Source organism: Aythya marila (assembly GCF_965140915.1).
Source record: "Aythya marila genome assembly, contig: HAP1_HAP1_SCAFFOLD_61, whole genome shotgun sequence".
NCBI classification, from domain to species: domain Eukaryota; kingdom Metazoa; phylum Chordata; class Aves; order Anseriformes; family Anatidae; genus Aythya; species Aythya marila.
The window spans coordinates 73827-89835 of record NW_028137784.1 but is presented as its reverse complement, the minus strand read 5'-3'; the positions used below and the strand labels follow the sequence as shown (position 1 = coordinate 89835).

The window sequence follows — 16009 nt, the reverse complement described above, 5'->3', positions numbered from 1 at the left end:
TGAGTAGGCGCCATGCAGTCACCGGGCCCAGGGAAAAGATGTCCTTGGTGGTCTCCGAGTTAGCTCAGCGTCATGGCACTGAGTCACTTTGAAGGAGCTGCTGGAATAATGAGACAACAGCCTAGTTCTATTAAAATATATATTGCTCTTTTGAGGACTGCTGCGGGGCTAGCAGCACCACAGCAGTGGAAATCTCCGTCCTGACGTTGCGTTATGCCTTGACGTCAGGATCAGGGTGGTTTGAACTGCCAGGGAACGGACCATGGGTTCCGGGTCGCTGTCTGAAGGCTGGAGGGCTGCCAAAGAAAGAAGAGCAGAGATGAAAACCCACTCCTTGCAGAGATCCCCAGGCATCTCCTGCAGACCATGCCAGCCCCACTCGACTCTTCCCCAGGCCAGGAGGAGCAGGAGGGACAAAGGAATCCGTTGAAAGCTGCTGCTCAGCAATGTCCCAAATGCACCCACCAGTCCTTCCCCACCCGCGCACCACAGGTCAAGTGGGGCACCTTCACAAGCTGGTTCCCTCACCACCTGCCTCCATCCCCTGGGAGGATTCACACACTCCAGGAATCTCCTGGACTCTTTCCTCTCGCTATTGTGCTTCCCCATGAGAGCAAGGGCTAGCAATCATGACCCTGCTCCTAGCTGCTTGTAGGCTGTTTCATCTCCCTCTTCGTCCTGGTTGCGTGCTCTACAACAGGCTCCCACCTTCTGTCAGCCTTACTGCCCTTTCCCCTGACTCTTCCTCAGGGACACTCAACCCTTTCAGCGGCACTGCCCAGCTCCAGGCTGGGAGGCCATTCCCTGACACCACAGGCCACCCCGTCTCCTCTCCCTCGTTCCTATGCCTGCATTGCTCCTCCGCCCTCCTCAGCATTTCCCTGGAGCAGGGCAAGGCACGGGGGCCTCTGCCGCTGTCCCCCCAGCCCTAGCACACCCCCCACTGCCCTCACTCACCGCTGAGGATTTCATTCAGCTTCTCCTCGCTCTGGTCCTTGCAGTAGCGCGCAGCAAGACCTAGACACAGAGATCCCATCAGAGCCCCGCTCCCCAGCACGCTCCCAGCAGCGCAGCCCCTGGCCTGGCCAGCCAGGCTGTGCCCCCTCCTGCACCCTGGAGCAAGGGCCCAGTCGGGGGGCTCTGGGGGCAACAGGGCTGGGCCTCACTGCCAGGGCAGTGCCTGGGGCTGCCAAAGGCTGCCCCAAGAGGGACCCAGGGGCTGGGCTCACCAATGAATCTGACGGCCTCAAGTCGCAAGTTGGTCTGAGTGTCCTGCAGGTAGGGCTGGCTCTGCTGCAGGTATTCTTCTACTCTGCCTCTGTCCTGCTGCAGCTGGAGAGAGAGAGAACGCAAGGTCACGGGGCTTGCACAGCCTCTCCAGGGTCTCCTCCAGCATCCTGGGGGCAGGGAGGGCAGAGGGGCCTGCAGAAGAGCCCCCTGGGGCTCTGTGCTGGAAGGAAGGGAGCGAGGATGCGGCTGCAGGCAGCGGGCTCTGGCCGGACACGTTTGCCCAGCTGGGGCAAACCAAGTTGGGTCCTTACCAAGCACTCCCCGATCCTCCACGTCTGTTCTGTTATGGCCAAGCGCTTGAGCTCTTTCCGTCGCAGAAACTCTGCAGCCGTGGCGAGAGCTTCCCCAGAGGCCTGCGGAGCAGCAGAGGTTGGGAATTAGCACCACAGCCTTGGGAAGGAGACCCTCTGTCCCCTGCTCAGCTCTGAGATCTGTACCTTTGCTACCCTCTCACTCTGGTCTTTCATACGAAAGAAGAGTGGGAGGAGGCTCCTTTGCACGCTCCTCTTCATTTCCTTCTTCCTTTGCTGCAGCACAGCCTCCGTCACGGCTTGGAAGAGGCAGATGGAGTGCTCCCGCACCTGGCTGGACTCCTGGCAGGGAGGAGGACAGGAGGAATTTCAGCATTAGCGTGGCTCATGTGAAGGGAGCTCACAGAACTGTGAGATGCTTCAGCGCTGGATCCTTCCCAGAGGAGCTGCTCGGGGCAGCTGCAAGGCCTGGTGCCCGTGAAGGGCAACGCAATCGGTTGCCATCGCAGGCTGCCCGCCAGCCACCCCACTTTCGCCACCAGCAGCACCAGCCATGCCCAAGCAGAGCTCCCCAGCGCCTGGGCTGACGAGGAGACTGGGAAGGCCCTGCCTGAGTGCTGCCCACAGGGCCGGGCTGAAGGGCAGCCCTCGTTACAGGGGGCCCAGCTGCGGGCTCGGGCTCCCGCAGCACACTTACGTGGTCAAAGAGTGGCAGGAGCTTCTCAGCCAGCCGCAGAGCCAGGCCTCTGGCCTCCTTCTTCTCCACATGAGCCATCACGTTTCTCAGCACAAGCAGGGCCTTCAGCACATCTGTGTTGCTGTCCTGCAGGGCCTCCACGATGTCTGGCAGCAGGACCTGAAGTTTTCTTGCCTGTAGGAAAGACACCATTTCCCTTCCGTGAAGCACTCAGAGACCACCCTGGGCAAAGGGCTCTGGTTCCTGAGCACCAGCCTCCTGCCTTGCTTCCTGGCAGCGGGGAGGGACGGGAGGGCAGAAGAGCAAAGGCCCAGGCTGCCAACATGGCTTTGCTTGACGATGGCCCACTCACCTTCTCAGGGCTCTCTGACACGGTGCAGAGCACTTTCAGAACCATCAAGCGCATCGCTGGGCTTGGGTGCTTCAGGTAGCTCTGGAGGTGCACTGGGTTACCAAACTCCTCCTCAGAAATGTGATTCTGGGCCAGCATCTGCAAGAAAGAGCAGTGAGAGCCTGGCAGGGCCTGCAGGGCTCCCTGCAGCCTCTTCTTCTCCCACCTTTGGGCAGGGATGGGGCAGCGCCAGCTGGCACCAAAGAGGCACCAGGCGCGGGGAGCTACGGGGGCTTGCCGGCCCCAGGGACCATGCGTCCGTACGTCCTGCGGGAGCTGGCAGTTTGGGGGTAGATGGGCACAGGGCTGTGCCTGTGTGCCTGAAGGGACACACGTAGCCCTGCTGGGAGCAAGGTTTCATCTGGGAACTCACAGCCAAGCGACGGATGCAGGTGTCTTCTTTTACTCCAGTGCACCAGCCGCACGGCGGCAAGTCTTCCATCATGGTGTTTAAAACCTTCTCCAACGTCTGCGGCATGGCCAGGATCACCTCCCACATGCCCAGGTCAGTGCTGCAAGCCCAGAATACTCTGTCAGTGAGGCTGCCTCAGCCGCAGGGCCACAAACTGGGCCAGCCCCAGAGGAGCCAGGCTGTCCTGCAGCCCCTGTGACTTGGGGAGCACTGAGGGCCCAGCCTGGGCAAGCAGGAGGGGGCTGAGCTGGTGTTCCCTGGGGGCAGGGGGACTCTGGGCTGCCTTGGACAGCTGGGCTGCTGCAGCCCTGGCTGGCCCAGTAGGGCTGGAACACATTGGTGGGAAGGAGGGCTGTGCTCCCTGGGGATGTCCTGCTCTTTGCCATGGCTCTGGCAAGCAGAGAGTCTCCAGGTGCATCTCCCAACATGGAACAAGCCCTCAAGGATGTCAAGGCCAGGACCTGTCACATGGCGGAGAGAACTGCAGCAGGTTCTTGACTTCTTCCCTGGACATCTTGTTGGTCAGCTGGAGAAGCAGGGAGTCCAGGCACTGCCGCGCCGATGCCGTGTGGATGCTGCCCAGTTTTCTCCTGATGCACTCCATGATCGTTGGCACCTTAGGGGACAAAGTGGGAATGGTGTTACCAGCAGACTGCAGCCATTTCCACAGCTGCCACTCAAACTTTGGCCCCTTCCATTGCTCAGGTGGCTTCTGGAGCACAGGAGACCCCGATGTGCAAGGGAGGCAGGGAGGGAGGCAGGGAAGGAGAGAGGAACAACGCCTGGAAGAGCTCAAGGGCAGGGCCGTGGCCACAGGCCACTTACATCTGTCAGCCAGTAGTCAGGGTCCTCCAGGACTGCGTCCAGCACACTGCAGGCCCCCTCCTTGTCATGGATGCTGGAGTCTTGTAAAGCCTCAAGGACTGTGAGGATGACGTCCAGCCTCTCAGTAGGGAAGAGGTATCCTCCAAACCCCTGTGGGAAGAAGAAGGAGCGAAGACATGCCTGAGTGTCCCAAGGGTGCTGCCTAGCTGAGCAGCAAGGGCAGCTCCGGAGAGAAGGCCCTCGGGGGAAGGGGTGAGGATGGGGCATATGGGGCCAGAGTGCTGGCCCTGCAGGTAACCAGGGCTTGCTGGTGGCCAGGAGGGCTGGAGCTGCTGCCGGGACACAGGGGAGCAGCCTTCGCATAGCCCCAGCCTGGGGACAAGAGGAACCCTCTCACCAGGGCGAGTGAGGCCGTGCCAGCCCCACCGGTTCTGGACCCCTTTGCTCACACCAGATGCCTGCTGATGCTGCGGACAAGATCCCCAGCAAGGCCAGAGCTCATTACCTTGGCAATTTCACAGGGAGTTGATGTTATAGAAAATGGAAGTGTTGTATCCTCCAAATTCGTGTGTCTCTTTGCATAATTTTCCATGTCCTCTCTCAATCTCCATTCTAAACAGTGGGAAACAGCGAAGAGTCAGTAGGGAAGAGCATCTCTGCCAACAAGCTTGCCAAATGGTGAAAAGCACTTTCACTAGGAATGGTTGAGGAGGGAGGCTCAGACCCATGGTGAGGAGAGTGATGGGCAGGGATGTAAAGCACAAGGCGAGGAGTGCTGGGAGCAAGAGGGACCTCAGGGATGATGCAGAAGGAGGAGAAGCAATGGCGTTGGGTGCCGCGGGGGTAGCAGCGTGTCACAGACCCCCTTCTGCTCGGGGTCAGGATGTGCAGGAAGCCCCCTGACACCTGCTTGCAAGACGGCAGGGAGCAAACAGTCAGGGAGAATTCTGGAGGGCGTCACCATCCCTGCTGATGCACGGCTGGCTCTGCTGTTCACTCCTCGGGGAAGATGCGGTTTGGGAAGTGCTCATCGATTGATGGCTTAGACTGGGGGAGACCACAAAACAGCGTGGTAGGTGATCTGGGGAGGGTTGAGAAGGACAGCAGCAGAGAACTGCTCCTGGACGGCAGGTGAGCGTCTAGCTTCTGCGGAAAACGATAGCCAGAATGCTGCGGGAAGCTGCTGTGAGGAGCAGAGGAGGTCAGGGAACCTGGCAGAATTCCGTGGGCAGCCTCCACCAAGCACAAGAACAATCCTTCACAATACTCGGGGAGAACAGGCAGACAAACCAGTAGATATCTGTGTGCAGACGGACGTTGCCCACCACACCTTCTTACCTCTTCCTTCTGTGACGATTTTGTAGAACCAAAAAAGAGCATCCACGGTTGCGCGTCCGAAGGAATCATCGCTATTGCTGAAAATGAAGAGGTGGCCCAGCAGCTGTCCCAGGATGGGGATGTAGATCTGTCTGGAATCATCGTGGCTGTCTTCATAGTCATCTGAGTTCTGGGTGAGGAAGGGAGGAGAGACAAAGGGCTTAGTGGAGGCAGAGCCAGCCCCTGAGATAGCAGGGCCTGAGGAGGGAAGAGCAGGGGCAAAGGAGGGACGAAGACCCTCGCTTCACAGTGCTGAGGCACTCACGTGCATCCAGGCTTGCCTCGCAGGCACCCCTGAGTGGCAGGATGCTCTGGGATGCAGGAAAGGGTGGAGGGTTCCTTGTGCCTTACCTCGGTCACAAAATACCTGACGATGAAATCAGCCAGCCTCTCAATCCTCCTCATAGCTCTCTCACGCACAGCTGGGTTTTTGGAGTGGGCAAAGGCCAGCAGCACCTGCGAGGAGAGAAGTTGCTGGGTTGACAGTGGTCTGCAAATGTAACCTGAGAGGATTCTCTCGAAATTCTTTGCAAATGCCAAACCTGCAAGATATTCTGCAACTCTCTGGTGGAACTGGTGTTGGGACAGTTGTGTACGAAGGCCGCCAGCATGAGGTCCATGGCACTCATAGTCTGCAGGGAGGACAGAAGATCATCAAATTACTTCTGTGGCCCTCCTTACCCCCAGGAGATGGCTCTGAGCCCCTCTGGAGTTCAGGGGTGGCTCTGGGGCTAAAAAGCCGCTGCGTGCAGACCTCCTGCAGCACAAGATCAGGTCGGGGAAGGGGAAGGGGTGAGGCTGGGAAAGCAAATCTGGGCCCCGGCCCTGCACTGGTTGTGTCAGCACAGGGAAGCAAGGCAGCAGCTCAGCAGGACTGGGGGTGCCGGTACCTCACCCAGCACATACCTCAGCGTAGAGCGCTCTTTCTGCTTCTGGCACATCCGACTCCGGAGGCAGAAAGAAGACGCTCTTGCAGCACACGTTCAGGAGACCCTCCTTTTTGCCACGCAGTACTGTTGGTACGGTGTTGCTGAAGGAGAGAGAGAGGAGCCTGTTGGACGCAGTGCCTCGAGGCTTATGAAGGAGGACACGGACCTCCCTTGGCCAGGCATCCCTGGGGGGGATGGGCAGCCTCCCTGCCAGCTTCAGGGCCACCAGGGCATTGCCCTGGGGCTGTGCTGGCCCAACCAGGGGCTGGGCACGTACCTGAGGACGGTGACAGTCTCCATGGCCTTCTGCCGGAATTCGGTGCGCAAGCTGTCCACGGGCTCCTTTTCCAGCAGCGCCTGCAGAGCACAAGCAGGATGAGACCTTGGAGCCACCGGCACCCAGCAGCAGCAGAGCCAGCGCTGCCCCAGCCCTCGCCTCCCAGGGGACTGGTGCCGGGGGGCCTGTCCCCTTCCCCAACCCGCTGCACATCCTCTCACCATGATGTTCTTCACCAGCTTATGTTTGCAGTAGAAGGCATGCAAGTTCACCGGCACACCCTCCTCTGTGACAATCCTGCACAGATCGCAGATTTTGCTGAGGAACAGCATCTTCTGCTCCTCGTCGTCCTGGCAGCCACAAAGACACCAACAGAGCATTAGGGGGACACCCACGGCCAGCAGGACCAAAGCCTTGAGGGGTCTGGAGCTGTGTGGGACCCCTGGAGGGCAGCTCCAGGAGCACAGCTGCGATGCAAGCGGCTGCCATTACCTTTCTTTTCCGTCTGACATATGCCCTGATGAATTTCACGGCCGAGTCTTTGCGCAGTTTCCATGCCTTATCTGGAAAGGAAGAAAGCAAAGAGTGCTGCAGAGAGGGGCTGAATGCAGGGGTGAGGAGAGGAAGGGTCCCAGCCCCAGAAGGAAGTGGGGAGACCGCGGGGATGCCCAGAGGCTGCAGCAGCTCTGCTGGGAAGAGAGGCTGAGGGAGCTGGGCTTGTGGAGCCTGGAGAAGGCTGCGGGGGGACCTCGCTGCGGCCTCCCCGTGCCCAAAGGGGCCTCCAGGAAAGCTGGGGGGGAATCTTCATCATGGACTGCAGCGACAGGACAAGGGGTGACGGCTTTAACCTCAAAGAGGGCAGGTTTCTTTTGGACAGGCAGGGATTTCTCTCCTTCACGCCCAGGGCAGTGAGGCCTTGGCGCAGGCTGTGGTGACCCCTCCCTGGCACTGCCCACGGCCAGGCTGGGTGGGCTTTGGGCAGCCTGGGCTGGGGGGAAGCATCGTGATCGCTGAGGTCCCCCCCAGCCCAAAGCATCCTGGGATTCTGTGGTGCTGCGGAGGAATCACAGAATCACAGAATTTCTAGGTTGGAAGAGACCTCAAGATCATCAAGTCCAACCTCTGACCTAACGCTAACAGTCCCCACTAAACCATATCCCTAAGCTCTACATCTAAACGTCTTTTGAAGACTTCCAGGGATGGTGACTCCACCACTTCCCTGGGCAGCCTGTTCCAATGCCTCACAACCCTTTCAGTAAAGAAGTTCTTCCTAACATCCAACCTAAAACTCCCCTGGCTCCATCAGCCAGCCCCATCAGCCCAAGCGCCACTTTACCCAGGAAAGGAGTCCTGGAGTCAAGCAGGGGTCTCTGTGTCTCAAACCCTCCCCACCCCATCCCTAAGACCCTGACTCACTGGGATCCAGCAGCTGCGACTCGTCCTTGCTCTCCTCTACCAGGCTGCTGCCCGCTGCCGGAGAAATGGCCTCTACCGGGGTTCTTTCCTCTGCCGGCAAAATGGCCTCTGCTGGCCGGTTGCTGCCCCTAGAAGACCAGGTCTCCTGCCAGGCCAGCCTGGGCTGCCTGGGGGGCATGGCTCCCTCCCCATCCCATTCAGAAAGAGCCTCTGGAGTGGGAGAGCTCACAAGGAGAAACCGGCGGCTCCCCTGGACGGGCGGTTGCGGCATTGTGGGACGTGGGCTATGCTCGGGGACTCCTCGAAGGCCCTGTGCTCCTGCCCTGTCCGTCACTGCCGTGCACCGACACTGAGGGTCCGAGCCACGGCTGCGCTCTTATAAGGCGGAGCCCTGGGGTGTCAGCAAGTGACGTCACAATGGGTGCCATTGTGACACGCGCCTGGGCTGGATGGGCCCCCCATGAGGGCAGGAAGGCTGTGCAGAGGGATCTGGACAGGCTGGATCAACGGGCCGCATCCAGCTGCGTGGCATTGAAGGCCAAATGCTGGGTTCCACACTTGGAATCATAGAATATCCTGAGTTGGAAGGCGGCAGACCTGAAGGGATGAAAGACATGGTCTCCTGGTGCCTCTTGAGCAGAAGGCGTTTATTGCCATTTTTCTCTGCTACATATACTTTCCCCGTAACCACATGCGCTGTCCACGTGCCCGAATCAGTCATACACTTGGTTAGAGACCCTCAGCCACGCGCCTCAAGCCAGCCAGCAACTGACCACTGCGCAAAGCTCATCTTTAATGCTGTAGCCAAGTTAATTTACCCCCACCTTGTTCAAGATTTTGTTACTAACGCTTATTAAAAAAGGGGGCTTTATGGCTTTGGGACGACTACTTAAAGGATCAGGGGCACAGGTTGTGTTTGCCTCTGTCCTTCCGATAGGGGGGATCGATGCTGACAAGCAGACTCCACGTTAACACGTATCTTTGGGACTGGTGCGCCCCCCACACCCTCTGGGTGCCCCCACCCCATCCCTTGTGTGCTCCCCTATAACCCAGGGTTGCCCCCTACCCCCCGGTATCCCCCACCCCCCGGTGCCCCCCACCCCGAAGAAGCTGCGCGGCACGAAGCCCTCCTGGCCGCGCAGGGCCGCCCACCACCACTCGTGCTCGCCGGGGGGCTGGCGCCGCAGCACGGTGACGGGGTCGCCCTCGCGGAAGCTCAGCTCGTCCCCCTGCGCCGCCTCGTAATCCCACAGCGCGTACACCACCCCGCCGTGCCGCTGCCCCAGGCTCTGCTCCACCTCTCGGGACGGGGACACCAGTGGGGACATTGGAAGGGATGGGGACACCAGTGGGGACACCAATAGGGATATATATGGGGACGGGGACAACAGTGGGGATACGTGTGGGGACAGGGACAGACACGGGGACACACATGGGGACCCCAGTGGAGATGGGGACACCAGTGGGGACATACATGGGGATGGGGACACCAGTGGGGCCAAGGAGAGGTTTGGGGACACCAGTGGGGACAGGGACACCAGTAGGGGCACCAGTAGGGACAGGGACATGTCCCCAGCCCCTCCATGCCCCCAGCCCCGTACCAGTGAGGTAGCTGTGGCACTTGGCGAGCCCTCCCAGACCCCATGTCATCCCCATGTCCCCCTGTGTCCCCATGTCCCCATGGCCCCAAATGTCCCCATGTCCCCCCCGTGTCCCCATGTCGTCCCCATGTCCCCCCCCGTACCGGTGAGGTAGCTGTGGCACTCGGCGTAGCCGTCGCGGTACGGGTCGCACTTGTCCAGGGCGAGGCAGCCGTCGCTGGTGGTGGCGTAGCAGGCGGCACCGTGGCGCACCAGGGCCACGCAGATGGCCGTGTCGTTGCACGAGGCCGCGCAGTGCAGGGGGGTCCTGCCAAGGGGGGGGGGCACCATGGGGATGGGGGCCGTGGGGTGCCCGTCCCTGGGGGTCCCGGTGCCATCTGAGGGTGTTCCCAGTACCGTCAGGGGGTTCCCTAGTACCCTCTGGGGGGTTCCCAGTACCCTCGGGGGGGTTCCCTGTACCCTCTGGGGGTCTTTCCTGTACCCTCGGGGGGGGTCTCAGTATCCTCGGGGGGGTATCCCAGTACCCTCTGGGGGGTCCCAGTGCCCTCGGGGGGGTTCCCCGGTATCCTCGGGGGGGGTTTCCAGTACCCTTATGGGGGTCCCAGTACCCTCTGGGGGTCTTTCCAGTATCCTTGGAGGGGTCCCAGTACCCTTGGGGGGGTCTCAGTATCCTCGGGGGGGGGATCCCAGTACCCTCGGGGGGGTCCCCAGCACCCCTTTGCCCCCCCCACCCCACGGGCTGTCCCATAGCCCCCCGTTTGTCCCCCCCATCCCACCTCCTGCCCCTACAGCGTCCCCCTTCGTCCCCCTTCATCCCCCATCCCCGTGCCCCCCAGTGCCCCCCCCATCCACGTGGCACCCCCCCGTGTCACCCCCTGTCACCCCTGTCACCCCCGTGTCCCCCCATAACCCCGTCATGTCCCCCATCTCTCCATCCCATGTCCCCATGTCCCCATCCCGTGTCCCCCATGTCCCCCGTGTCCCCAGCCCGTGTCCCATGTCCCCATGTCCCATTTCCCCACCCCGTGTCCCCCATGTCCCCAGCCTGTGTCCTCCGTGTCCCCATCCCACGTCCCCTGTGTCCCCAGCCTGTGTCCCCTGCATCCGCAGTCTGTGTCCCCTGTCCCCATCCTGTGTCCCTATCCTATGTCCCTATCCCATGTCCTGTGTCCCCATGTCCCCATCCCATATCCCAGTGTCACTAGCCCTGTCCCCCCATGTCCCCATCCCCTGTCTCCGTGTCCCCATGTCCCCATCCCATCTCCCCAGTGTCCCCCATGTCCCCAGCCCGTGTCCTTGGTGTCCCCAACCCATGTCCCCTGCATCCCCTGTGTCCCCAGCCTGTGTCCCCTGTCCCCATCCCATGCCCCTATCCCGTGTCCCCAGCCCATGTCCCTGTCCCCATCCCATGTCCCTGTGTCCCCATGTCCCCATCCCATGTCCTGTGTCCCTATCCCATGTCCTCAGCCCGTGTCCCCATGTTCCCATCCCCTGTCCCCACGTCCCTGTGTCCCCATCCCATGTCCCTGTGTCCCCATATCCCCATCCCATGTCCCCATCCCATATCCCTGTGTCCCCATCCCGTGTCCCTGTGTCCCCATCCCATATACTCAGCCTGTGTCCCTGTGTCCCCATCCCATGTCCTCATCCCATGTCCCCGTGTCCCCGTGTCCCCATCCCATCCCCATGTCCCCTGTCCCCATCCCATGTCCCATATCCCAGTGTCCCCATCCTATGTCCCCATGTCCCCAGTGTCCCCAACCCATATCCCAGTGTCCCCATGTCCCCCCCCGTGTCCCCGTGTCCCCCCCACCTCGGCCACAGCCTGCTGCACCACGTCGAGCCCCCCGTTGAGGGCTGCGTCCAGCAGCAGCACCAAGGGGTCGAAGCGCACGGAGGCCCCGGGGCACCGCCGGGGGGAGGACGCCGAGCGCAGGGCAGAGCGCAGCTGCTGGGGGGGCACCCGTGGGTGGGGGGGGTGAGGGGACACCCGTGGGGGGGAGGGGGGACACACATGGGGGTGGGGGAAGCTGCCTGAGGTGGATGGGGATGGTTGGCACCGGGTGGCACCCGGGGGACTTTGGGGAAGGGGGGGGCACCCTAAGGAAGGGGGGGGGGACCCTAAGGAATTGGGGGAGGCATCCAGGGACCCCAGGGACGGGGGGGCACCCTAAGGAAGGGGGGGGGACCCTAAGAAATTAGGGGGGCACCCAGGGACCCCAGGGAAGGGAGAGGCACCCTAAGGAATTGGGGGGGCACCCAGGGACCCCAGGGAAGGGAGAGGCACCCTAAGGAATTGGGGGGCACCCTGTCTGTGGCAGGGGGGTTGGAGTTAAATTATCTTTAGGGTCCTTTCCAACTCAAGACATTCTATGATTCTACAATTCTATGGATGAAATGGCATTAAATACCTTGTTGAGAAGCAGCATCCAACAGCTGAGTCTCTGGACCAGAGAACTGACATTCCCATTAGCTGTCTGCAGCTGGGGGTGTCTGCCTCTAACCTTACTTTAGGGTTAGGAACCACGTGCCCCTGCATTTGGAGTCAAAACTTTGTCCCCCATAGGCCATTGCCTTTCATACTTGGTGTTTGTTTTCTATCAGTTTCAGTGACAGAAGGAAATTACAATTAGAAATCCTACAGCCCATGGAACCACCAGGGATAAAAGTTGGCTCCAAACCAGTGGGATTCTCTGGGTCAGGGCTTTGTTTTGTCCTCTGCTGCTCAGTGGAGGGAAGGATCATGACAGCTTACGGGATCCCCCATGTCCTCAGGGCTGCCTATGGCTGCAAATGGGACCCCAGAAGGGACCATCCAAGGCAGCACCTTCTTGACCACCTTCTTGGTGGTTGAGATGCCTCTGATGGCCTTCCTCAAGGCCCGTGGTGGAAGGTGCCATAATACTGGTGCCAGCCAGGGACAGCAAGAAATCTCCTGTGTCGCAGCCAGCATGAAGCAAAGGCAGCTGCTCACGACGAGCGTGTAGCACGAGAACCAAGATGAGCTGACTGTCTCATGCACCATCCCACAGCCTCCTGTGATCTTTCCCACAAAGCAAGAATCAAATGGCCCTGTAGGACTGGGTCTGCCCTTGAAGCTGATGGAGCCCTGAGCAGGGCTCAGGCTCAGAAAAGCCTTTTCAGCCTCTTACCTTCTCCACAGGTGTGGTGCCCCTGATGGGACACAGAGTGTCCTAGCCCTCACTGCCAGCACCACTGCCTGGCAGGAGCTCAACCCATGTGCCAAGGACTAGGAGGGGTCCCTGAGCAGCCCCTGCAGGTGCAAAATTATCTGAGGAACCATTCTGCAACTGCATTATTGAAACCCTTAACTAGGACTCGATGTAGGAAGACATTAAACAAGGGAAGGACTTGGCTGGTTTGATTTTGATGAACAGAAAGGAGAAGTTTTTCCTTCTGCAAGCTGTTAGGTTCTTGCTGTGTGGGTGAAATGTTGGTCCTTCACCACCTCTAGCTTGAATCATTTTTGCAGGTGCGTCTTCCTTATGCAATCCTTTCTTTTTTTTTCTGACCTAACATGGACTCAAGTTGCTGTTGCTGGTGCCTGATTTTCACAGTGCCATTTGTAAAGCACTCCACCAAAGGCCACCAGAAGTTCCCAGGTACCTCCCGGGGTTGTGGCACCCTGCCTGCCATTCTCCACTCCACCTCCTATTTGCTGCGTCTGGTCAGGGCAGTATTGCTGCAGCGTGTTCTGATTCTAGACCCACAAAAAAAATTGAAGGTCTAATGGCTTAAAAGAAAAACACTGAAGCGACAGGATTACATATAAGAATATCCTCTGTGTGGGGGGAATGCTGGCACAAAAAGGGATCTCTATGACAAGCAGCTGCAGTTTTGCCAGGTTAAATCCAGACAATGCAAGACTTCACAACCTCACTGGGCAACCTGTTCCCCTGTTCCATCACCCACACAGTACAGAAGGATTTTCTGACATTCAGGCAGAACCACTTGTATTTTAGTTTGTGCCACTGTCTCTTGTCCTATTACTGGACATCACTGAGAAGAGCATGGTTCCATTTTCCTTGCACCCTCCCTTCAGGTATATATGTTGATAAGATCCACCCCGGGCCTTCTTTCTTCTAAGCTAGAGTCCTATATCTCTTAGCATCTCATCATCTTCGGGGCCTCTTCATGAACTCTCTCCAGTAGTTCTGTGTCTCTTGTACTGGGGAGCCCAGGATATCATTGGCCTTCTTTGTGGCAAAAGCACACGCCTGGCTCTTGTTCAGCTTGCTGTCCTCCAGGACCCCCAGCTCCCTTTCTGTCAGTCAGGAAGACAGTGACAAAGGCCTTCCTGAAGTCCAGGTAGACAGCAGCCGCTGCTCTTCCCCTCGTCAATCAGGCTGGTCATTCAAAACCGAGATGCAGACAAGACTTCGAAGAGGGTGTTGAGTAACTAAAATGGGTAGGAAGGGAATATACAAAACCCTGGAACAGAGGAAACACCTCACACTGAAGCACCAAAACCTTCTGCTTAATGGCAAGAGCAGTGATGTTCACAGTGAAGACACAGGACTGGAAATCTGAGTATTTCCTTTGGGGGAAATGTTGACCCCAGAAAGGCTCTTTGCTCTGTGGAGACACAATTCTGTGAGGTTAAAACAAGAAAAGTTGCAATGTGACATGCAAAGCTTTGGAGGAAGCATACCCGTTACACGGTGACAAACCCTAGAAATAAAAAGTCCTCAAGATCTCTGCTTGGGAGATCACTGGTAGCTCATGGCTGGGCTGGTGAGCTGCCCACAGCCATATGTTGGGAAGAGGGAGCTCAGCATGGTCCCGTGCTGAGGCACATCTTGGGCAATCTCATTGATGGAGAGAGGGAAACACTTGGCTGTACATGACAGCAACTACAGAAGATGGAGCATGGTTTTATAACACAGCCATGAAGTCTTTACCTCCTGAAAAAGCTTCCTTTCCTAGGTTTTCTAACTCCACTTTTTCAGCTGGCTCCATTGATTCAGAGAAGAGACCGTCATTTTGGAGGAAAATCACGCTCTTACAGAGATCTTGTTCATTTATTTTTCTAGGAGAGCTCTTCCTGTGGAGCCGCTCTGTAGGTCCTCTTCAATGGACATCTTTGTTCTCACTGAGGTTGGTGGACACATTTTGCAAGTGTCTAAGGGCTTACGTTTGTGGTCAGCTTCACACAGGCCAGTAAATGCATCAGCTGAGATTTGGTTCATGACTGTGGGAGTAAAGTTAGCCCATAGCAAAGGCAAGCTGATGCAATTGGAAGTAGTAGCTCACTTGCTTTGCAGGCTTTGCTGATGGGCACCGCAACACCACAGAGCTGGGAAGCTGCCAGAGCTCAGCAGTACCTTGATACACAATACAAACATGGCCCTGAGTTTGCAACCCCCTTACAAAACAGGCATTTCCCCTTGAAATTCATTCTACACCTATGCTTCTTCTTTACTAAATGGCTCACATTGCAAGGTTGCACCTAGGACACTTAAATATCAAACAGTCACTGGAGTGGAAATTTAGGTTTCCAAATTTAATAATAATAATAATAATAATAATAATAATAATAATAATAATAATAATAATAATAATAATAATAATAATAATAATAATAATAATAATAATAAAGATTTCATTGAATTTCTTATTTCCAATCTCAATGTGACTGGAATTGGTTGATTTTCTCTGTGTAGTGGGTTTACGTGGCAAGGTTTTGGTAGCAGGGGGCCATAGGGGTGGTTTCTGTGAGAAAGATCTAGAAGCTGCCCCATGTTTGGGAAGGGCCCCATTGTTTTCCAGATCCGAGCCAATAAGCGATGCTGTTTTGCGCCTCTGTGAGAGCATATTTAAGACAGGGAAAAAAACGCTGCGCCACACAGCAGCCGGGAGAGTGAAGGGAGTGAGGAACAGCCTTGCAGGTGCCATGGTCCGTGTAGAAGGAGGGGGAGAGGTGCTCCAGGCGCCGGAGCAGAAGTCCCCTGCGGCCTGTGGTGAGGAGCCTGGTGAAGCAGGTTGTCTCCCTGCAGCCTCATGGAGCACCACGGTGGAGCAGGGTTCCACGCTGCAGCATGTGGAGGAGCCCACGGTGGAGCAGGTGGACCTGCACCGATGGAGGCTGCGGCCCGTGGAAGACCCCTGCCGGAGCAGATTCCGGGCCACACCTGTAGCCCGTGGAGAGGAGCCCACGCAGGAGCAGGTGACCTGGCAGGAGCTGCTGCCCGTGGGGGACCCAGGTTGGAGCAGTTTGCTCCTGAGGGATGGACCCCATGCTACGGACCCATATCTGGAGCAGTTCTGGAAGAACTGCTGCCTGTGAGAAGCCCACGCCGGATCAGTTCAGCAAGGACTGCATCCCGTGGGAGGGATCCCACAGCAAAAGGGACGAGAATGACCGAGAAGGAGCGGCGGAGAAGATACGCTGTAGACTGACCATAACCCCCGTTCCTTTGTTCCCCTGCACTGCTCGGGGGGAGGAGGTGGAAGAGGGTAGATGGGGGAGAAGGTGCTTTTGTCGAGCGGTCGTGGTGAAGCTCGGCTGCCCACCCAAGTAAA

The 16009-nt window shown here is 58.1% G+C and overlaps 1 protein-coding gene across 1 annotated transcript in view; it reads left to right on the top strand.

Moving 5' to 3' along the window:
* The window catches only part of LOC309890522 (ATPase family AAA domain-containing protein 2-like), a 41121-nt gene extending 25816 nt beyond the window's left edge, over positions 1 to 15305 (top strand). Inside the window, exon 11 of the mRNA XM_082784951.1 lies at positions 15239 to 15305. Coding sequence (XP_082641077.1) covers positions 15239 to 15295 — 57 coding nt within the window. The 3' untranslated portion in view covers positions 15296 to 15305. The remainder of the gene's footprint in view (positions 1 to 15238) is intronic.
* Positions 15306 to 16009: the final 704 nt, after the last annotated feature.